General features: G+C 49.3%; 1 protein-coding gene across 19 annotated transcripts in view; it reads left to right on the top strand.

The window, feature by feature from the left end:
* EMID1 (EMI domain containing 1) overlaps positions 1-22,142 on the top strand; it is a 44,930-nt gene that overhangs the window by 8,935 nt on the left and 13,853 nt on the right. For 8 of the 19 annotated variants that reach the window (XR_014139742.1, XM_006748518.3, XM_031019539.2 and 5 more), the window contains exons 4-12: positions 6,284-6,367; positions 7,399-7,460; positions 9,404-9,524; positions 9,880-9,969; positions 10,734-10,889; positions 11,909-11,998; positions 12,143-12,195; positions 12,689-12,751; positions 12,856-12,900. Coding sequence is in view for 14 of the 19 variants with exons in the window: in XM_006748518.3 (XP_006748581.1) it covers positions 6,284-6,367; positions 7,399-7,460; positions 9,404-9,524; positions 9,880-9,969; positions 10,734-10,889; positions 11,909-11,998; positions 12,143-12,195; positions 12,689-12,751; positions 12,856-12,900 (764 nt within the window). In the remaining 5 variants the exon portion in view is untranslated. Of the gene's footprint in view, positions 1-6,283; positions 6,368-7,398; positions 7,461-9,403; positions 9,525-9,879; positions 9,970-10,733; positions 10,890-11,908; positions 11,999-12,142; positions 12,196-12,688; positions 12,752-12,823; positions 12,901-22,142 lie in introns of all 19 variants that reach the window. The other 11 variants (XR_004072764.2, XR_014139741.1, XR_014139743.1 and 8 more) reach the window with 3 other exon arrangements.

The following is a 22,142-nucleotide window of genomic DNA, read 5'->3' as shown; positions in this document are numbered from 1 at the left end:
CCAGAAGCCAGGATCAAGGCTGAGGGCTCTGGCAGGGGCTGGGCTGGGCCGCCCCTCACGTCAGCCATCAACCTCGGCAGGGCCTCCGATCCCAGCCTGGGGACAGGAGTATCCAGGGCCTCGTGGGGCCAGGCCAGATCTGCTACACCCCAGCTGTGCGGCCTTGGGCCGGGGACTCCCCATGTCTTGTGCAAGTCATCGTGCAAGGGCACTGGGCTGGGGGGTGGGGAGGCTGCAGTGCAGGTGGCCCTCGTCTCGTGCCCGCTCAGAGGGAGGGGCACCCTCTCTAACGAGCACCAAGCGGCTGTGTGCTCTTGCAGGGCCTGGGGCTCCCCCACACTAAGCCTCAGTATTCTCACTGTGAAACGGGCAGGGTACTAGAGTCTGCCTCCCAGGGATGTTTCAAGGATGAAAGGCAACAGTAAAGACCCTGCAGGTGGAGTGACTGCCCAGGGTGGGCATAATGTGATGATCGATGGGACAGGAGGGGCCTAGGAGGGGCCTCTCCCAAACCTATACAGTCAGAGCTCAGTAAAGGGATGCCCGGACCTGGATATTCTGGAAAACTGCTCTGCTAGGAGCCCTGGGAATGGGGGTGGGGAACTGTGAGGACATTGCAGGCCCATCCCAGGCCCTGCCCTTCCTCTGACAGCTGGGTTGAACCTGAGCTCCCCCAGCTGTTTCCCCTGCTGGTGACTGACCTCATAGTCTGCCCAGCACTGGGACATGGACCTGGGGCCACAGAGCTGTGTCACCGTAGCAGCCTGGGTGGCCTGAAGGAGGAGAGGGAGCACCCATCATTCCAGAATCCAGATCTAGATCAGCTGCGCTTTGCTGTGTGACCTGGGGCAAGTCACTCCACCTCTCTGAATCTTGTCTCTATCTGGAAGTCACCTGGATGGAAAAGTACCCACCTTGTACTTTATTATGAGCCGAAGGCCCCTGTGCTGGGGATTCTGTGATGACTCTCTGGGATTATCCTGCCTCTGACCTCTGAGACCACAATTCTCAGTCAGCTGCTCAGCAAACAGGCCTCCCCATGCTTCCCCACCCCCATTCCCAGGGCCCTAGTCTCCAGATTCTTCACTCATTCACAGCTCTTAGCCCTGGCTTTCCCATCTGCAGAATGGGAATGTTCGCTCTGTGATGATGAGCGAGGCTGTTCTCTGATGTTCATGACAACCTGGGAGGAAAAGACTGGAATGGGCCCCATTTTACAAATGGGGAAACCAAGGCTCAGGAAAGTGAATGGGCTGACCTGGAGTCACTCAGCATGGGAAGAGCCAGGATTGGGACCTGCCTGACCAAGCCTCTGTTAGTGCCTCCAGCCCTTGGGAAGGGGGGACTAGACGGCAGGGAGGGAGACAGACTGAGGTCTCACCCGGCTGCCCACTCCCACTGGAAAACATTTGAGGAAGGGCCAAGGCCAGAAGGTACTCCGTCCGCTGGTCCTGACCCCCTGGTGGGCCCTGCTGAGGACAGGGCTTCTGTGGCCTCCCTGTGATCCTGCCGGGGGGGAGTCCCAGCAGACAGATCTTTCACCCATCAGCCCCGTTGTCCAGATGACGTAAGTGAGGCTGAGAGGGCGTAGGTCTCATCCAAGGTCACACAGCAAGTAAGCTTTGCAGCTGGGATTCTCAGAGTAGAGCCAGGGCTCTGACCTGGGGTCTGCAGCATCCACCACCGCCCCCCCCCGAGACCCTCCCGCAGTTACAGTGACGAGGGGAAGGAAAGCATCCCCTGTCTGCCGTGCCCAGCACCATGACTCATACTCACGGGCGTCATGCTGTCGTGTCACGGTGCAGGAGGTCCAGATGTAGAAATCGAGGCTGGGAGACGGAAATGCCTTGCTCGGGGTCACATCCAGATTCAGAGTCCATCCGTATGACCCGGGGCCAGGAGTTTTCCTCTGCACCAGCACCAGCCGGGGACTCCCAGAGGAGGACATTCAGACAGTTGGGGCATCATGAGACTGGCGGAAGCGCTTCTCAGCCCCAACCCCACGCAGACAGAAAGATAGAGGAGCTCCCTACCCCTCCTCTCCCATGGGATCCCCTGGAGTCAGGCGATCTCTGTGTGCCCCTCAGTGTCCCCACTGTCCTTAGCGCACATGTCCCTTCCCCATCTGGGGACCCCCACAGCCCTTGTCTTCTGTGATGGGGAACCAGAGAGGGAAGAAGTTTGCCCGAGGTCACACAGCAGAAAAGCTGAAGAACGGATGGGAGGTTGGGGCGGCCTCACCACCTCTCCATCCCTAACTAAATGCCAGTTACAGGGCCAGGTTTATGCTTTGCTCTGAGGATTCAGGATCCTGCGGGCTCAGTGCTGCAGGAATCTGCCCAGGTCCGCCACCCCTCTACTCCACTCCCGTCTAGAAGACCTGGCGACCCCCATCTCCTGACTCCTGCCAGCCCATCCTCCACCCCCAGCCGGTGCCCCCCTCTCCACCCTCCTGGCTGCCCCGGTGATGTGCTCCAGCCCTGCCCTCCCTCCATCTTAGCCCCGGCCCACACTGGCCCTCTCTCCCACCCCACAGCCCCGGCAGCAGCTGTCCCCTCTGCCTGCGACCTTCTTAGAGCTGCCACCTGGCTACCATGGCCCCCATCCTACCAGCACTGCTCCTGTCTCTCCAGTACCTGACCTACGAATGGGAACCTCATTTTACCCTGAAGAGCGGGCCAGGCCAGACACAGACAGGCTTCCCAGAGGCCTGCCGGAGGTTCTCGGAGCTCCCGGCCCCACCCCTGACCCCATCCTTGCTTCAGGCCAACAGCAGCAAATATTTACATTTGCAATGTAACTTCCCAGGAGGACACCTGGCCGGGGGCTGGGGAGGCAACATCCCTGTAGCTGTGGTCACTGGACGCGGCAGACCTGTGGGTGGCTTGTGCATGAGAAGGCCCCTCTCCCAGCGCCTGTCCAGAGAGAGAAAGGCAGAGATGAAGCCCAGGGACACTCTCAACTTCTCGCATCTGCGTTCCCAGCTTAGCGTGGGGTTTGAATCCCCACCGCCCCACCTGGCTGTGCCGACAGGTAGCCTCTCCTCTCTGGGCCTCATGTTCTCATGAGGACCCAATGAGAAGGGGCTTCTTAGCTTAACCCTGGTCCTGGGCAGAGGAAAGGGGAGCTGCTTGTGGGGGCACAGGGCTCAAAACTGTCCATGATGCCGTCCTTGTGCAGATCAAGACAGGGAGTATGGAGTGATGAGAGCTTCAGGGGGGAGCTTTGGTGGGTACCTTGGTCTGTCTGGGAAGACTTCCTGGAGGAGGTGACATAGGACTGACCGCGGCCGGGAAGGGGATAGGAGGCAGTGTGTGTGTGTGTGTGTGTGTGTGTGTGTTAATGGTGGAGACCTCCCAGGTGGTGGAAAGTAGCCCACTGTCAGGCTTCCAGAATAGAGCTGGGGTTTGTGATCCTAGACCCAGCCTGGAGCCCCTGAGGGGGCGAGGTTGGGGCTGAGGGGCAGCCCTTTGGGACAGACCATCAGGCTGGGGTGAGGGGGGCTTTCAGCCTACTGGGGTCTGCTCCAAGGGCCCTAGCCCAACACCAGTGGGAAGGATGTGATATTTTTGAACAACAGGAGACCTCCCCCCAACCCTCGGCCTTTTCCCTACTGGGATTTGCTATGCTAAAGGGCCATTTTACAACCTGGTTTGCCCGTTAAAGTAGTTCTGTCCATTTCTTAGAATTTGGAGGAGTTTGGGGGATCGTTTTTGTGAATCCTGAAACCAAAACCAACATATTCTGGGATTTTTTTGGACAGTTTTGTTATTTCTTTAACTAACTAACTTCCTTCCTTCCTTCCCTCTTTCCTTCCTTCCTTCCTTTTAAAATTTTAACTTGCCATTACTTTGAGCCAGTTACATCTATGCTGATGGTCAGACCATGTTTTCATTAGCTTTTCTAGTTCTCTCTGGCTCTCAGTGAAATGCATGAAAGCAAATTGGATGAAAAGAATTTCCAACCACAAGTGCACAAATAACTCAGGGAACCCCTCGTGTGATGTTAGAAGATTTATGCTCATTTTTAAGACCATTGTGTCTGTTGTCCACATTATTTTGCCTTTTATTTTGTTTGCTTTGCATTCGTTTTTCAGCCGGCGACTCATGCCTTCATGAACAGAAGGTGTATTGAGGCCACGGAGGCCCTACTATGCACCGGGCACTTTTCCAGGCCATGCACAGGCCAGGCTAGGTCCCTGCCCTGGTGGGGCTCACATTCCAGCCAGACGGGGGTGACGGATGATGGGCAGCAGACTTGGGAACTGACACAGTTACAGGACACGTTAGAGGAATGCCGTGGAAAAACAGGGAAACAATAGCAGGGTAGCGGGGGCGGGCGGGCTGGGCAGATGCTCTGCCAAACTTCATCCCAGAAAAAGCCCAGACTTCCACGGGGTTGGAGAGACAGTGGCTTCTTTTGTTCGGCGTCCTGCAAAGGGTAATAAAATGGCCTTTTATGTCTTCACCTGGGAGCAAAGAGGGTGAGGAGAGCTCGGGGAGCCCATTCTCCTCTGGAGCCAGCATTCCTACTGGTGCCAGGCCTCCCTGCCTCTGCGCGATGGGCTGACTCAAGGTGCAGGCTGGCTCAGAGAGAGGTCAGGCCCCGGAGTTAGGCCGACCTGGGTTCAAGTCCAGGCTCCAGCCTTCTTGTTTTCCCCCAGGAGAGAGATTCCTATTCACTCATCCATTTGTCTGAGCATAGACAAATGAGGAGCTCTGTGCCTCAGTTTCCCCATCTGTAAAGTAGAGGTGATACTGGCACTCACTTAGAGGGCTTTGGGAGGATGATGAGTTAAGACTGTATATGAGAAGGGCGCCTGGGTGGCTCAGTTGGTTAAGCAACTGCCTTCGGCTCAGGTCATGATCCTGGAGTCCCGGGATCGAGTCCCGCATCGGGCTCCCTGCTCGGCGGGGAGCCTGCTTCTGCCTCTGACCCTCCCCCCTCTCATGTGTTCTCTCTCTCTCATTCTCTCTCTCTCAAATAAATGAATAAAATCTTTAAAAAAAAAAAAAAAAAAGACTGTATATGAGAAGTGCTTCGTGGAATGTGCCCGGCCCAGAGTTAAGTGCTAGCTGTTATTACCTACTCTGTAGGATTGAGCTGGGTATATAAAGCACTTAACATTGGCCATGGCTCACAGTGGTATGACCCCCTCCCCCCCCCACCTGTCCCCAGTCCCTGACCCAGTCTTGGGCTGCCAACCTGCCTCTTCCTCTGTCCTGGGTGAGATTCACTCCCTGCTCTGGGGCAAGTCGCAGGTCCCCAGGGAGGGCGTGCTGGGGATGCAGGCCCAGTCTGAGCGAAGGCCTCATGGTGAGCAGGGTCTAGCGGCCTCCCTGCTGGGGGCTGGCCAAAGGCACCCATCTGATTTGAGTTCCCGGCGCCTCACTCCCTGCACTAACCCACAGCCTGGCTCTGAGCTGCCGGGCCAATGCCTTATTTGGGTCTTCTCCCCCCGCCCAACCCCCCGGACGGCACTTGTGGGGCCTTAAAAGGCAGGCCTGGGGGGCGGAGGGGGGCGGTTGCTACCGCTGGCTCTGGAGCCCCTCCAGCTGTGCCCCCCGCCCCTGGCTTGGCCAGCCTATCCCTTTGGCTGTGGAGAAAACCAGGCCCCCAAAGCCAGACTGGCCAGGGCAGCCGGCTCTCCGTAGGGGTGGTGGCAGGGGTGGGCTCCTGGAACACAGCCCCCGTTGCCCTCCCAGGCAGCCAGCCTCCCTCTGGTTTTCATTTAAAACCAGGGCTGGATCCACTTCTGTGTCTTCTTACCAATTGGGGCAGGGACAGGGTGGACAGCGATGTCCCAGCTGCCCGCTGTGTGCCCCGTGCGCTGCTTCGCACACATCGCCTTCCTCGGGCCTCACACCAGCCTGGGAGATGTAGTGGCCTTAGGACCCCATTTTACGGATGGGAAAATAGGCGGGTCCGAAGAGGACAAGTCGTACAGGTCAGCGAGTAGCAGGGCTGGGACCTGGCCTTGCATCTGTTAGCTCTAAGTTCTTAACCCATGCAGCTTGCCGGGGTCCCTGGGGAAGCCTCACCATGGCCCCCACCCATTGCCCGCCGCTGTCCCCAACCCCATCAGGTTGGCTGTCTTGTTCCAGTTCAGCCCAGCTCATGCTGTGTGATCCCAGGAAACTGTCCCACCTCTCTGGGCCTCTGTCTCCCTCTGCGCTAAGGGGAGTAGGGATCCCTGCTGGGGCGACAGCGGCAGATGGGCAGGGCGGGGTCTGAAACAAGAATGGTGTAGGCCAGCAGGGCCCTCACCCCCGTTGTCCCTCAGTTGCAGGCTCGTCTGGCTTCGTGGAGCCCAGATGGTCGGGCAACGCCATGCGACGGATGGCGCTTCGGCCCACAGCCTTCTCAGGTGGGTGCCAGGGCAGCTGCTTGGGGTCCCTCCAGTTTAGGGGAGGCCTGGTGGGGGCCTGGGCAATGTGGTGATGGTCCTGAAGCCGGCTGGGGCCCCCAGTGGAGGGTTAGGGGGCGTGCCCACCCCAGGGCCCTAGTGGGAGTCCAACCTGGGCCCAGCACCCCAAGACTCATGACCCCCAGACTGGCAGACGCGGGCCCAAGCCCCCAGTTTCCTCTTTTTATTGAAATGATGCTTTTCTAAGCGTCTGCAATGAGTGAGGCACTGTGCCAGGTGCTTTCCATTGTCAACTCATTTAAATCTCCCAGCCCCAGGAAGGCATCATTGTCCCCATGTTAAAGAGGAGGAAGCTGAGGGTCAGAGAGGAGATCAGCCCTGCCCAAGGCCCAGAGCCAGGAAGGGGCAGCGCTGGGACTCGACCCCAGACTTTGTGCTCATTAAGGACTCACTGCACCCTTGCTCTGAGCTCAGTGTCCTCAGATGTGAACTGGAGTGACACTCGTCCCAACACCCAGGATCATGGAGAGACGAGCCTGTAAGCACTAGTCCCAGTAGGCGGCCGCTGGGAGGTTGAGGTTGCATAACGGGCCAGAACTGCTACGGATCACTTAGGGGTATCGCTGGGGAGGCCAGAGGAGCTGGCCGGTGGCTGTGGAGGGAGGGATCAGAGGGGGGCACCTCTGAGGCCAGCGCAGTCCAGGCTGTGATGTGTCAGTCCCCAAAGCCGGCAAGCCCAGGCCAGCCCCACCCAGGGGGAAGCAACAGGATTTCCTGCCCTGGCTTCCAGGGAAGGAGGCATCTTGGATGCCAAGGCTGCAGGAGGTGGGTCCCTGGTTCTGCTCTGGAGGCTCTGGAGCCAAAGGAGACCCTCAGGGCATGGCTATAGCCCCTTCCCTGCGCTGGGTCATCTCATGGGTTGGGGTCATCAGGTGCCTGTCCCCTTGCTTCTATTCTGCCCCCCACCCCGGGGCTGAGGGGCTCCACAGGGAACCTAAGACACCTGGGCCCAGCCTCCTCCCTCCCTGCAGGTTGCCTCAACTGCAGCAAAGTGTCAGAGCTGACCGAGCGGCTGAAGGTGCTGGAGGCCAAGGTGGGTGAGCAGCTGCCCCTCCTCTGGCCCTCCCACCCCCTCCCTACACCCCCACACCCCATCAGCTCATCATTCTCACAGTGCAGCTGAGCTGAGCTTTAACACCCACGAGCAGGTGGCCTCCCTAGCAGGCGCCCACCCCCCCTCCAGAACAAGCTAGCCTCCCTTCCGTGCCCTTCCCCAGGAAGCCTGCTCAGAGTCAGATGGCCTGCCTGCTCCTTTCCCCGGGGAGGCCTACGAAGGTCCCCTGTGCAGCCCCATCCCCATCCCAGCCAGAGATTTGCAGACATCCCCCAGAGCCCATGGCCGGGTCCCCTCCTTGCCCTGTCACTTTTGCCCTTTATCCCCCCACACCCACACCACCATAATAATACTATCTTCCCAGTTTCCAAAGCAAAACATCTTTGGGCATCTCAAGTTATTTCAAGATAAAAAGGTTTTAGCAATTAGAAAGTAAGACATTCTAGGGGCGCCTGGGTGGCTCAGTCGATTGAGCGGCCTACTCTTCATTTCAGCTCAGGTCATGATCTGGGGGTTGTGAGATGGAGCCCCGCACTGGGCTCCACAGTCAGTGGGGAGTCTGCTTGAGATTCGCTCCCTCTGCCCCTCCCCTGCCTCTTGCTCATGCGAGCACACGCACGCTCTCTCGCTCTCTCTCTAAAATAATCTTAAAAAAAAAAAAAGTAAGACATTCTAAATTTAGAAACATGAAAAACTCGGAACTGTGAAAAACCTACCAGAAAGCCATCTGCAGCAGTCACTTGTGTCCCCAGAGGGAGCAACGGTCAACATTTAAGCATTTTTTCTTCCAGATTTTCTAAGCACACATAGAGACGTATATACTTAATCTGCATATCTTTTTCTCCGTCACTCTGGGAATTTATCTTAAGGAGAGTCGATGTGAAGATGTTTACCAAAATGTTAATAATGGATAGGGAAATTTGGAAACCAGGTTGCGGAATTAGTGTGCATGGCTCGGTGGAATACCAGACAGACAGTCACCCACAACACCTCCATTTTGTCACATGTGTCAGGGGGAAAAACCAAGCTTCTGAACAGCATGTACTAGGACCCTGGTTATGAGGTGTGGGAGCTCCAGGAAGCCCACACTGCTCCCCAGACTTCCTCCCGGGAGAAGCCGGTATGAGGGCCTCAGTCTCAGATCTGAGGCATGGTTCTCCGTTCAGGGTCTGCCCAAGAGTTTCAGCTGTTCTCTGGATGGGACCACACGACCCCCCACTCCCAGTCAGTGGGCATTCAGCCCCCCACCTTTTTAAGATTTTATTTATTTATTTTAGAGAGAGAATGCACATGAGCAGGAGAGGAGGGGCAGAGGGGGAGGAGAGAGAGAATCCCAAGCGGACTCTGCGCTGAGTGCGGAGCCCGATGAAGGGCTTGATCTCACAACCCTGAGATCACAACCTGAGCTGAAATCAACGGTCGGTTGCTTAACCAACTGAGCCACCCAGGCCCCTCTGGCCCCTGTTTAATCCTCGGTCAGTGGCTCAGCAGACACCTCTGACCTTTCAGAGGCTCCCCCACACTGGGTCCCAAAGTGGTTTTGTATACACCCCAGGGCCTCTAGTTCATGTCAGACCCCCCCAAACTTCCCTCCAAATTTAGTAAAAATCCTTCCAGCCTGTGGTGCTTTAAGAGACCAAGAGAAGTTTCAGATTATTGATGCAGGTCAGTGTGGGAAAAACCGCACAGCCCAGCAAACACAGCGACCCAAAGCTCCACTTGGGTGGCAGTGACCACGTGTATTGGCTTTCCTAAGGATGAATTGTGCAGTTTGAAAATCAGTCATTTCTGAGCCCTGGGTCTCCACTCTAAGCTGGGTTCTGCTGGGTGCAGGGGCCTCCTGCACCCAACACGGGGGCCCCACAGCTGGCCTGTCCCTGATGAAACCCTGGGACCTACCCTGTCTTCCTCTTCCTCCACAGGTGGCGGTGCTCACTGTCACTGAGCGGGCAGTGCTCCCAACCCCAGCTGCCCCCGGGGACCCCGTCCCACTCTGGGGCTCCCCAGCTGCCCAGGGCAGCCCCGGGGATGAAGGCCTCCGAGGTGAGTGGGTCAGTAGGGGGCATGCTCCCATGTGGGAATGAATCAAGGGAGTGATTCCAGTCCCCACCCTGCTACTGACTCCCAGCTTGACCCCCTTCTGGGCCTCGGTCTCCCCAGTTCTCCAGTGGGCCTGAGGGGACAGGGCCCGGCAGCCCCATTGCGCCTGTCCCACACAGTGGACCTGGGGGCAGGGACCCTGGATGAAACTGACCCCTGCCTACCCCCCTGCCCCAGGGCTACCCAGAGCCAGAGAGAACATGAGGGCCCCATTGCTCCCTCGAGATGGTAGGGCTGGCTGAGGGGCTGGGGCCAGGGTCGGGCAAGCGCTGCCAAGCTGATGAACTTTCTCCCCCAGATCGAGCTGGTGGCCAGGGGCTTCCTGGGCCCACTGGCCCCAAGGGAGACACTGGCAGCCAAGGCCCAGTGGGGATGAGAGGCCCGCCAGGTGAGTGCCCACAGCACTGCCCCTACCCCCAGCTGTCCAGGTCAGCCCTGTCAGTGAACGCTTCCTTGGCCAAAGGTAGCCTGGGCCCCTTCCACCCACTTGTGTCTCAGCTCAGCACCCCTCCACTTGTGCCTGGGCTCCCTGAAGCCCTCTTTTGCATTCACTGGACCCATGCTTCCGGGGCACCTACCCTAGCAGGCTCTGAGCTGGGCACTGGGGTGGGGTCAGATCAGTCCCTGCCTCCTGGAGCTCCCAGACCAGTGGGAAGGGGGGGCCCAGGCAGTGGAGAAACAGCAGTGCCCCCCACCATGTGACCAGGGTTCTTCTGGGGGATGTTGCAGGTATGGGAGGCCCAAGGAAGGAAGCGTAGACCCAGCCTGGATGGGGTGAGGGGTGGAGAGGGCTTCCTGGTAGGAGTAACATCTTAGCTGAGGCATAAAGGATGACTTGAAGGGGACACCAGGCAGAACAAAGGGAGGACTGATAGAGGGAACAATTCATTCAGAAGCCTGGAAGGGAGAGAAGAGAACATTCTGGAAATCAATATTTCCTAAGAATCTACTGTCCATTGTCCTAAAGCCCCTGAAGAGAGCTGTTCATCCCCCTACATGGCCAAGGAGGTCAGAGCCAGGACAGGCCTGGGCCTGTGGCCTCTGGAGCCCTCTCATACCCCATGCCCCCAGGCTGCCTTGTCCTGCCCTCTTGCAGCCACCCTGGGCCTGCCTGCCTCCTAGATGCCCACCAACTCCCTGGTTCCATTGTAGGTCCTCAGGGCCCCCCAGGAAGCCCTGGCCAGGCTGGAGCTGTGGGCACCCCTGGAGAGAAGGGACCTCCAGGCCCACCCGGGCCTCCTGGTCCCCCGGGGCCCCCTGGGCCCCCAGCCCCTGTTGGACCACCCCACACCCGGAACCCCCAGTATGGTGAGTCCTTCGGGGGTCACGAGAGATAATGGTGGGGTGGGGGCAAGGTTGGCATAACCATCACCCCAGTCCCGCTGCCATCTACCAGGTACCTTCTGTTTACCAGGCTTGCCTTTGGTCAGCTACGTGTCACCCAGTCTCCCAACAGATGCCATTGTCCTCCTCTCTTCTCAGATGAGGAAAACTGAGGGCCAGAGAGGGGAGATCACATAGCCAGGACTTGGGGGTGGGGGTGGCTGGCTTCAAACCCAGGCGTCCTCCAGAGCCTGTGCTTGGAACCACCGGCATGAGGCCCTCCTGCCAAGCCTTGGAGCTGGCCAGGATCCAGCCCTCAGAGCACCGGAAAGCTCAAGGCCTGGCAGCAGGAAATGAGCTCTGTGCTCCCTGGCCCTGTGCTCAGAAAGCTCCCCCCCACCCCCGCCCAGTGGGGCCCTGACGTGTATCCTTTGCCTCCTCCCCAGCCTGACCTACGTGCGTGCTGCCCGTGGTCAGAGCTTGGAGGGCCAGATTCAATCCTACCTGTGCCCTATCTCTGGTGTATGGCTGGGCACCATTCCTGTATTCCCCCATCCTGCCGTTCATTCCATCTCAGCACTCCTTCTCCTTCCCCAAGCCTCAGTTTCTTCATCTGTACAATGGGGAGACTGACTGTACAGTTCTCCCAGAGCTCCATGACCCCCATGCACAGAAGCCTGGCACAAAGTAGGTGGTCAATAAACAGTAGCTTTTACTATTATTCCCACTTGACATATGGCAGTTCAGGCTCAGCGAGGTGGAGTCTTGCAGGATGTCACCAGCTAGACTGTGGTAAGGTTAGAACCCAGGTCTCCCTGCCTCCTGGTCCTGTGTGAGCAGTACTCTCCACACTCCCCACCCTTGGAGCAGTTGCCTGGTAGCCCCAACCACACTGCAGGTTATCCCACAGGGCAGTCCCAGCTGGCTTCGCAGAGGTGGCAGGTAAAGACTGACTGTCACACTCCAGCCCAGCCCTGCTGACTCACCATCTTTCCTCCTCCCAGGGGACCCATTACTGTCCAATACCTTCACTGAGACCAGCAGCCACTGGCCCCAGGGACCAGCTGGACTCCCAGGCCCCCCAGGGCCCATGGGTAAGTTGAGTCCAGGTCCAGGGTAAGGGGTAGGGTTGGGAAATGGCAGAGGGACTAGGACTGTGGCTCTCAGGAGGGAGCGGATGGTGGACTTCCTGGCATTGTACTTTGTTTCAGTCCTGAGGACATCCTGTCTTATTCCAGGTCCCCCTGGACTTCCTGGTCCCATGGGCATCCCTGGGAGTCCTGGACACATGGTGGGTAGTTCTCCAGTTGCTCTCATTCATCTGTCCATCCATTCATCCACCCACCCACTTAATCAGTCCACACATCCATCCATCCATCCATCCATCCATCCATCCATCCATCCATCCTTCATTCATTCATTCAAGCATTTATGGAGCACCTAATATGCAAACTACTTTCCATAAATCTTTTCATTCAGTCCATGTAAGGAGAAACAAGTATTGTCAGCACATGCAGCCAGGAAAGGTAGAGGTTCTTGACCTAGGGCTGCTGCCAGCACATGGCAACTTCCGGATCAAGGCAGGGACTCTCTGACTCCAGGGCCATAACTCTGAACCCTGAGCTGTACAAAGTCACTGCTGTGTGCCAGGCACTGGGAGTGTGATAAAGAACCCAGAGGCCCAGGCCAAACTGAGGCTCCCTCCTTGACCTCTCTGCCCTACCAAGTCCCTGCCCACCCCATCCTGCCTCAGCACAAGAGTGAGGCCCTGTCTTGTTGCTCAGGGACCTCCAGGCCCCACTGGACCCAAAGGAATCTCTGGCCACCCAGGAGAGAAGGGAGAGAGAGTGAGTACTGAGGCAACCCTTGGTGGAAGATTCTGGGGAGTCCTGGGGTCCCTGGGTCACACCCCCCAATAGCTGACTTCGTACCTCTCCTCCCTCCCACACAGGGACTGCGTGGGGAGCCTGGCCCCCAAGGCTCCACGGGGCAGCGGGTGAGTGATGCTGCCCCCCTTACAGCACCCCCTCCAGGATCCCACATGTCCAGACCCTGCTGTGGCTCCTTGCACTGCAACCAGAGCTCCCGACTCTCCCTCCTATCCAGGGCATGGCCCATCTCTCTCTTTCCTTGTCTCTGGGTCCTGTCAACCTCTTAGGATCAGGTCACATCCCTCTCCCTCACTTGGACTCTTTGTCTCTGTATCTGTTTCTCTGTCTCTTTCTTTCCTCTGTGTCTCTGTCTGACACTCTATATTTCTCTCTTTCACTCTCCATCTTTCCACCTATGATTGTAGATTTGTCTCTTTCTCCCTTTAGTTTGGTCAATTTTTCCTTAGTGTGTTTTGAAGCTTTGTTATTAGGTGCATACATGTTCAGGATTTTAATGTCAACTTTATGAAATTAATATCTTTCTCTCTAGTGATACTCTTTGTTCTGTATTCTACTTTGATACTAAAATAAACACACCAGCTTTCTTATACTTAGCATTTGCATAATATATCTTTTTCAATCCTTTTGCTTTCAACCCTGTCTTTCTATTTAAAGTATATCTCTGGTAAACAGCATATACTTGGGACTTATTTTTTAAACCATCTTGACTGTTGAGTTCATTTACATTTAATGATATGTAGAATTATTGATACGGTTCCATTTGTCAACCATCTTGCTATTTGTGTTCTATTTACCCCATCTTTTTAATTTTTTCCCCTTTTTCCTGTCTTCATTTAGACTGAGTCTAAATTTACAGTCCCATTTTATCTCTTCCAGTGACTTTGTGTTACTTTTTCACAGTTGCTCTCAGGATAACAATATGCATCCTTGACTTATCGCAATTTGCTTCAATTAATATTATACCACTTCATATATAAATAGGAATGTTACAACTGTATAATTTGCCCCCTTCTAACCTTGCTCTATCACTGTCATATATTTCACTTCTGCATTTGTTATAATCCCAACAATGCATTGTTGTTATTGCTTTAAACAGTTGACTTTGAAAGAAGTTAGGAAAATAGTCTTTCACATCTACCGATATATTTATCATTTCTAATGATTTCCTGTAGCTCCAGATTCTATCTGGTATCATTTGTCTTCAGCCTAAAGAATGTCCTTTAGCTCTGCCTGTATGAGTCTGCTGGCAACAAATCCTCCCTGCTTTTATCTAAAACTGTCTTCATTTCACCTTGAATTTCTTTTTATTTTTTTTTAAAGATTTTATTTATTTATTTGAGAGAGAGAGAATGAGAGAAAGCACATGAGAGGGGGGAGGGTCAGAGGGAGAAGCAGACTCCCCGCTGAGCAGGGAGCCCGATGCGGGACTCGATCCCGGGACTCCAGGATCATGACCTGAGCTGAAGGCAGTCGCTTAACCAACTGAGCCACCCAGGCGCCCTTTAAATTTCTTTTTAAAGATTTATTTATTTGAGAGAGAGAGAGGGAGCACATGGGGTGATGGGCAGAGGGAGCGAGTCATCAAGCAGACTCCCTGCTGAGTGGGGAGCCCGACGTCGGGCTCAGTCTCACAACCCATGAGATCACAACCTGAGCCGAAACCAAGAGTCAACCACTTAAGTAACTGAGCCAACCAGGCGCCCCTCCATTAATTTTTGAAAGATATTTTCAGTTGGATATACAATGATAGTTTGGCAGTTTTCCTCCCTTTAGCACTTTAAATATGTTGTTCCATGCATGGTCTTCTGGCTGACATAGAGAATTACAACTTCTCATGAGAAGTTGGCTGTGGTTCTTGTTGTTCCCCTGCATGTAATACATCTTTTTTCTTTGGCTTTTAAGATTTTCTCTTTACCTTTGGTTTTCAACAGGTTGATCATGAGATAGTTGGGTGTGATTTTGTGTTCATCCTCTTTGAGTTTGCTAAGATTACTAGATCAGTAAGGTTGCCAGGATTTTTGTTTTGGTTGGTTGTTTTGTTTAATTGATAAAGTTATTTTTAGAGAGCATTTTTGGGGGTTCACAGAAAAATTGCGCAGAAAGTACAGAGAATTTCCATATACTCCCTGTCCTCAAATATACCTAGCTTCTCCCACTATCAACATCTCACATACAGTGGTACATTTGGTACAACTGAATTCACATTGACACATTATCACCCTAAGTCCGTAGTTTACATTAGGGTTCCCTCTTGGTGTTGTACGTTGTATAGTATTGTTAGATGTATGCTGTTAGGTATCCACCATTGTAGTATCATATAGAGTAGCTCCGCTGACCTAAAAATCCTTGGTGCTCTTCCCTTCATCCCTCCCTCCTCACTAATATGCTTAAATTTAAAGTTCCTCCATGTCGGGCGCCTGGGTGACTCAGTTGGTTAAGCAACTGCCTTCGGCTCAGGTCATGATCCTGGAGTCCCGGGATCGAGTCCCGCATCGGGCTCCCTGCTCGGCGGGGAGTCTGCTTCTCCCTCTGACACTCCTCCCTCATGCTCTCTGTATCTCATTCTCTCTGTCTCAAATAAATAAATAAAATCTTTAAAAAAAAAAAAAGTTCCTCCATGTCTTTTCATGGTTTGGTAACTCATTTCTCTTTAGCTATAAATAATATTCCATCATATGTACCACAGTTTATTTATCCATTCACCTACTAAAAGACATCTTGGTTGCTTCCAAGTTTTGGCAGTTATGAATAAACATCCATGTGCAGGGTTTTGTGTGGACATGTTTTCAGTTCATTTGGGTAAATGCCAATGAGTGCAATTGCTGGATCATATAGTATGTTTAGTTTTGTAAGAAACTTTTCTGTAAGAAACACACTTTGTGTGTGTGTGTGTGTGTGTGTGTATGTGGTGAGAACACTTAAGATCTCTCTTAGCAAATTGCAGTTATACAATACAGTATCGTTAACTACAGTCACCATACCGTATGTTAAATCCTCAGAACTTAGTCATGTTATAACTGAAAATTGATATTCCTTTATCAACTTTCCCATCCCCTGCCCCAGGCCCTGGCAACCACCATTCTACTCTGTTTCTGTTTCTCTGTGTTCATTTTTTTTTTTTTTAAGATTCCACATATAAGTGATACCATGCAGTATTTGTCTTTCTCTCTCTGGTTTATTTCACTTAGCATAATGCCCTCCAGGGTCATCCATGTTGTCACAAATGGAAAAATTTCCTTCTTTTTTAAAGGATAAATAATGTTGCATTATATACATACATACATACATGCATATATACACGGCATATTTCATTTATCCATTCATCCATTGACCAGCACTAAGGTTGTTTCCATATCTTGGCTTTTGTGAATAATGCTGCAGTGAACAAGGGAATGCAGATAATTCTTTGAGATAGTGATTTTGTTTTCTTTGGATAAATACTCAGAAGTGGGATCACTGGATTGTATGGTAATTCTATTTTTAATTTCTTTTTTTTTTTTAAAGAACACAGTGAGAGAGAGAACACAAGCAGGGGGAGTGGGAGAGAGAGAAGCAGGCTCCCGGCCGAGGAGGGAGTCCGATGCAGGGCTCGATCCCAGGACTCTGGGATCATGACCTGAGCCGAAGGCAGAAGCTTAACGACTGAGCCACCCAGACACCCCTGTGATCCATTTTGAGTTAATTTTTTGAAGGGTATGAGACCTGTGTCTAGATTCATTTTTTTGCCAGTTGCATACTCTCTTGATTATTGTAGCTTTATAGTAAGTCTTAAAGTAGGGTAATGTTAGTCCTCTGACTTTGTTCTTCTCCTTTAATATTGAGTTGGCTATTCTGGGTCTTTCCCCTCTTTGTATAAACTTTGGAGTCAGCTGGTCAATATCGACAAAATATCTTGCTGGAATTTTGATTGGGATTACATTGAATCTATAGATCAAGTTGGGAAGAACTGACATCTCAACAATATTGAGTCCACCCATCCACGAACATGGAATAGTTTTCCATTTATTTAGTTCTTTGCTATCTTTCATCAGAGTTTTGTGGTTTTCTTCATATAGATCTTATACATATTTCATTTCATTTATACTTAAGTATTTCGTTTTGGGGAGTGCTAATGTAAATGGTAATGTGTTTTTAATTTCAAATTCCCCTAATTCATTAATGCTATATAGGAAAATGATTGACTTTTGTTTATTAGCCTTGTATCCTTCAACCTTGCTATAATTGCTTATTAGTTCCAAGAGTTTCTTTGTTGATTTTTTTCAGATTTTCTACATAAATGATCATGTCATTTGCAAACAAGGACAATTTTATGTCTTCCTGCCCAATCTGTATACTTTTTGTTTCCTTTTCTTGTCTTATTTCATTAGCTAGAACTTCCAGTATGATATTGATGACCATTGGTGAGAGCAGATATGCTTTCCTTATTCTGATTTTAGCAGGAAAGTTTTGAGTTTCTCACCATTAACTATGATGTTAGTAGTAAGTTTATTGTAGATGTTCCTTATCAAGTTAAGGAAGTTCCCCTCTACCCTAGTTTGCTGAGTATTTATCATGAATGAGTGTTGGATTTTATCAAATGCTTTTTCTGGACTTACTGATATGATCATGTGATTTTTCTTCTTTAGTCTGTTGATGACAGATTAATTAATTGATTTTCAAATGTTGAAGTAGCCTTCCATACCTGTAATAAATCCCTCTTGGTCATGGTATATAATTTTTTTTATACATCTTAGATTCCATTTGCTAATATTTTGTTGAAGAATTTTGCATCTATGTTCATGAGAGATATTGATCTGTAGTTTTCTTTTCTTATAGTGCTTTTGTCCAGTCTTGGTATTAGGGTAATGCTAGCCTCATAGAATGAGTTAGGACCTATTCCCTCTGCTTCTGTCCTCTGAAAGAGACTGTAAAGAATTGGTATAATTTCTTCATTTTTTTGTTTTGCATGCGAGTGTCCAGTTGTTCCAGCATCATTTTGAAAAAGATTATCTTTGCTCCATTGCATTGTCTTTGCTCCTTTGTCAAAGCTCAGTTAACTATGTTTATATTCCTGGGCTCTCTGTTCTGTTCCATTGATCTGTTTGTCTCTTTTTTCTCTTTTAATTATCCTGGCTAGGAGATTGTCAGTTTTACTGATTTTTTTCAAAGAATAGCTTTTGGTTTTGTTGATTTTCTCTATTGATTTCCTGTTTTCAGTTTCATTGATTTCAGCTCTAATTTCTATTATTTCTTTTATTTTGCTTACTTTGGATTTAATTTACTCTCCTTTTTTCCACTTTTCTAAGGCCAAGGATCTTTCTTCTTTCCTAATATATACATTCAATACAGTAATTTCCATCTAAGCATTGCTTTTGATACATCCCACAAATTTTGATAAGTTGTCATTTTATTTTTGTGTAGTTCAAAATATTTTAAAATGTCTCTTGAGATTCCTTATTTGACCCATGTGTTACTTAGAAGTCTGTTGTTTAATTTCCAAGTATTTGGGAAGTTTCCAATTATCTTTCTGTTATTAATTTCTAGTTTAATTCCATTGTGGCCTAAGAACATGCATGGTATGATTTCTGTTCTTTGAAATTCACTGAGATATATTTTATGGCCCAGAATGTTCCACGTAAGCTTGAGAAGAATGTGTAATCTGTTGTTGGATGAAGTAGTTTATAGATGTCAATTGTATCCAGTTGATAGATGGTATTGTTGATTTCAACTATGTTCTTTCTGATTTTCTGCCTGTCTAGATCTGTCCATTTCTGACAGAGGACGTTAGACTTTCCAACTAACAGATATAGCAGATTCCTATATTCCTATATATTCCTATATTTTTCCTTGCAGTTCTATCAGTTTTTCGTATATTTCAATGCTCTGTTGTTAGGCATATACACGTTAAGGATTGTTATGCCTTCATGGAGTATTTATCCCTTTATCATTATGATTTGTCCCTCTTTATCCATGATAACTTTACTTTCTCTGAAGTTTGCTCTGTCTGAAATTAATATAGCTACTCCTGTTTTCTTTTGATTAGTGCTAGCATGGTATATCTTTTTCCATCCCTTGGCTTTATATGTGTCTTTATATTTAAAGTGGGCTTCTTCTAAACAACATATAGTTGGGTCTTGGTTTTTTATCCACTCTGACATTCCTTGACTTTTAATTGGTGTATGTAAACCACTGACATTTAGGGGCACCTGGCTGGCTCAGTCTGTGGAGCATGCAACTCTTGATCTCAGGGTTGTGAGTTTGAGCCCCACACTGGCTGTAGAGATTACATAAAAATAAAATTTTTTTAAAAAATAAAAAAATAGGGGCACCTGGGTGGCTCAGTCATTAAGTGTCTGACTTTGGCTCAGGTCATGATCCCTGGGATCGAGCCCCACACTGGGCTCTCCGCTCTGTGGGAAGCCTGTTCTCCCTCTCCCACTCCCTCTGCTTATGTTCCCTCTCTCGCTGTGTCTTTCTCTGTAAAAAAAATAAAGAAAATCTTTAAAAAAATAAAAAATAAACCATTGAGATTTAAAGGAATTATTAAATTAATATTTACCCTATTTTTTACTGTCTTCTATTTGTTGCTCTTATTCTTTGTTCCTATTTTTGTCTTCTACAATTTTTCTGCCTTTTGCAGTTTTAATTCATCATTTCATATAATTCCACTTTCTCTCCTTTCTTGGCACATCAACTGCCCTTCCTTTTTCACTTTTTGTAGTGGTTTCCCCAAAGTCTGCAATATACATTTACAACTAACCCAAATCTACTTGCAAATAACACTATACTGCTTCATGGTTAGTGCAAATACCTTATAATAAAATATTCTCAATTCTTCCCTCCTATTCCTTACATCATTGCTGTCATTCATCTCACTCATATATAATTAAATGTAAATATACCTATATACACATACACACACATGCATAAGCATATGTAATTAAATACATTGTTGGTATTATTATTTTGAACAAAGTGTTCAATTTGATCTATTAGATCAGTTAAGAATACAGGAAATAGGGACACCTGGGTGGCTCAGTTGGTTAAGAGTCTACCTTCGGCTCAGGTCATGATCCCAGGTCCTGGGATCGAGCCCCACATCGGGCTCCCTGCTCAGCAGGAAGCCTGCTTCTCCCTCTGCCTGCTACGCGCCCCCCCCCCCCGCTTGTGCTCTCTCTCTCTCTCTCTCTCTGACAAATAAATAAAAAAAAAAAATAGGGAAATAAAAGTTTGTACTTTACCTTCATTACTTCTCTGATGCTCTTCCTTTCATTATGTAGATCCCAAGTTTCTGACTTATCACTTCCTTCTCTTTGAAGAATTCCTTTTAACATCTCTTGCGAAGCAGATTACTGGCAACAAATTCCATCAGTCTTTGTTTTTCTGAGCAAGTCTTTCTTTCTCCTTCACTTTTGAAGGGTAATTTCATAGGGTACAGAATTCTAGGTCAGTGGTTCTATTCTCTCAACACTTAAATATTTCACTCTGCTCTCTTCTTGCTGGAATGGTTTCTGAGAAGTTGGATGGAAGTTTTATCTTTGTTCCTCTACAGAAGTTGATTTTTCCTCTGGCTTCTTTCAAGATACTTTTTTTTTTTTTAACTTTTTCTTTTTCAAGTAATCTCTACACCCAAAATGGACCTCAGACTCATGACCCTAAGATCAAGAGTCTCATGCTCTACCAACTGAGCCAACCAGGCACCCCTTTCAAGATACTTTTTTGATTTTCTGAAGTTTAAATATGATCTGCCCAGGGTATAGTATTTTTTTTGGTGTTTATCCTGCTTGGTGTTCTCTGAACTTCCTGGATCTGTGGCTTGATGTCTGACAATTTGGGAAAATCCTGTCATTATCGCTTCGAATATTGCCTCTGTTCCTTTCTTTTTCTTCTCCTTCTGGTCTTCTCATTACATGTGTTATACTTTTTGTAATTGTCCCATCATTCTTGGATATTCTGTTCTGCTTTTTTCAGTCTTTTTTCTCATTGCTTTTCAGTTTGGAAAGTGTCTAATTGTCATATTCTCAAGTTCAGAAACTCTTTCTTCTGCCATGCCCAGTCTACTAATGAGCCCTTCAAAGGCATTCTTCATTTCTGTTTCAAGTTTTTGATCTCTAGCATTTTATCAAATATACATGCAAAAAATTTTTAACCTGAAAAATCTAAATAATAATATTAAATCATATATTCATGTGCCCAACACCAAGCTTAAGAAGTAGAACCTTATCAGTACCTTTGAAATCCCCCATGTTCCCCTCCCTTGTCACTTTCTCCTTGAAAGGTATCTCTAAAGGAATATGAAATCTTGGCCAGGAAACTGGAGGACTTGTGACTGCAGGTAGTGTTTTCATTATTTTTTCCTGCTGTAGGTAGAATGTCAGGAAAGGGACAGTCTGGGAGATAAATGGCTAAAATTCTGTTTAATTTGTGTTTCTGGACCATGGCTCCTGATACTAGAAAGCAGGGCCTTTGCTAGAATTGAAGTATTTCTTAAGAGGCCTGGGAAGAATGGGATGACCCTTAGCTAACTGACTCTATGAAGAGCACCTACAACCAAAATCTAGCATTTCTTTTTGATTCTTAGAATTTCCATCTCTCTGCTCACATTATCCATCTCTTCTTGCATGTTGTCAATTTTTTCCATTAAAGCCTTTAGCATATTAATCATAGTTGTTTTTTTAAAAGATTATTTATTTGAGAGAGAGCACGAGCAGTGGGGAGGAGCAGAGGGAGAGGGAGAAACAGACTCCCCACTGAGCGGGGAGCCCAATGTGGGGCTTGATGTGGGGTTCCCAGGACACCAAGATCATGACCTGAGCTGGAGGCAGACACTTAACTGACTGAGCCATCCAGGTGCCCCATATAGTTGTTTTTTTAAATTCCTGGTCTGATAATTTCAACATCTGTGCTATATCTGACTCTGGTTCTGGTATTTGCTCAGTTTCTTAAAACTGTGTTTTTTGCCTGTTAGTATGCCTTGTAATTTAAAAAAAAATTTTTAATTTAATTTCAATTTAATTAAAATATAGTGTATTATTAGTTTCAGAGGTAGAATTTAGTGATTCATCAGTTGCATACAACACCCAGTGCTCATTCCATTAAGTGCCTTCCTTAATGCCCATCCCCCAGTTACCCCATCCCCCCACCCACCTCCCCTCCCGCAACCCTCAGTTTGTTTCCTATAGTTAAGAGTCTCTTAGGGTTTGGCTTCTCTCTCTCTGTTTTCATCTTATTTTATTTTTCCCTCCCTTCCCCTATGTTCATCTGTTTTGTTTCTTAAATTCCACATATGAGTTCAGAATGGATGAAAGACCTAATTATGAGACAGGAATCCATCAAAATCTTAGAGGAGAACACAGGCAGCAACCTC

The sequence above is a fragment of the Leptonychotes weddellii genome, chromosome 13 (assembly GCF_054177405.1).
Source record: "Leptonychotes weddellii isolate Sample4059 chromosome 13, ASM5417740v2, whole genome shotgun sequence".
NCBI classification, from domain to species: domain Eukaryota; kingdom Metazoa; phylum Chordata; class Mammalia; order Carnivora; family Phocidae; genus Leptonychotes; species Leptonychotes weddellii.
The sequence above is the reverse complement of the archived record's forward strand: the minus strand, read 5'-3'. Positions and strand labels throughout refer to the sequence as shown.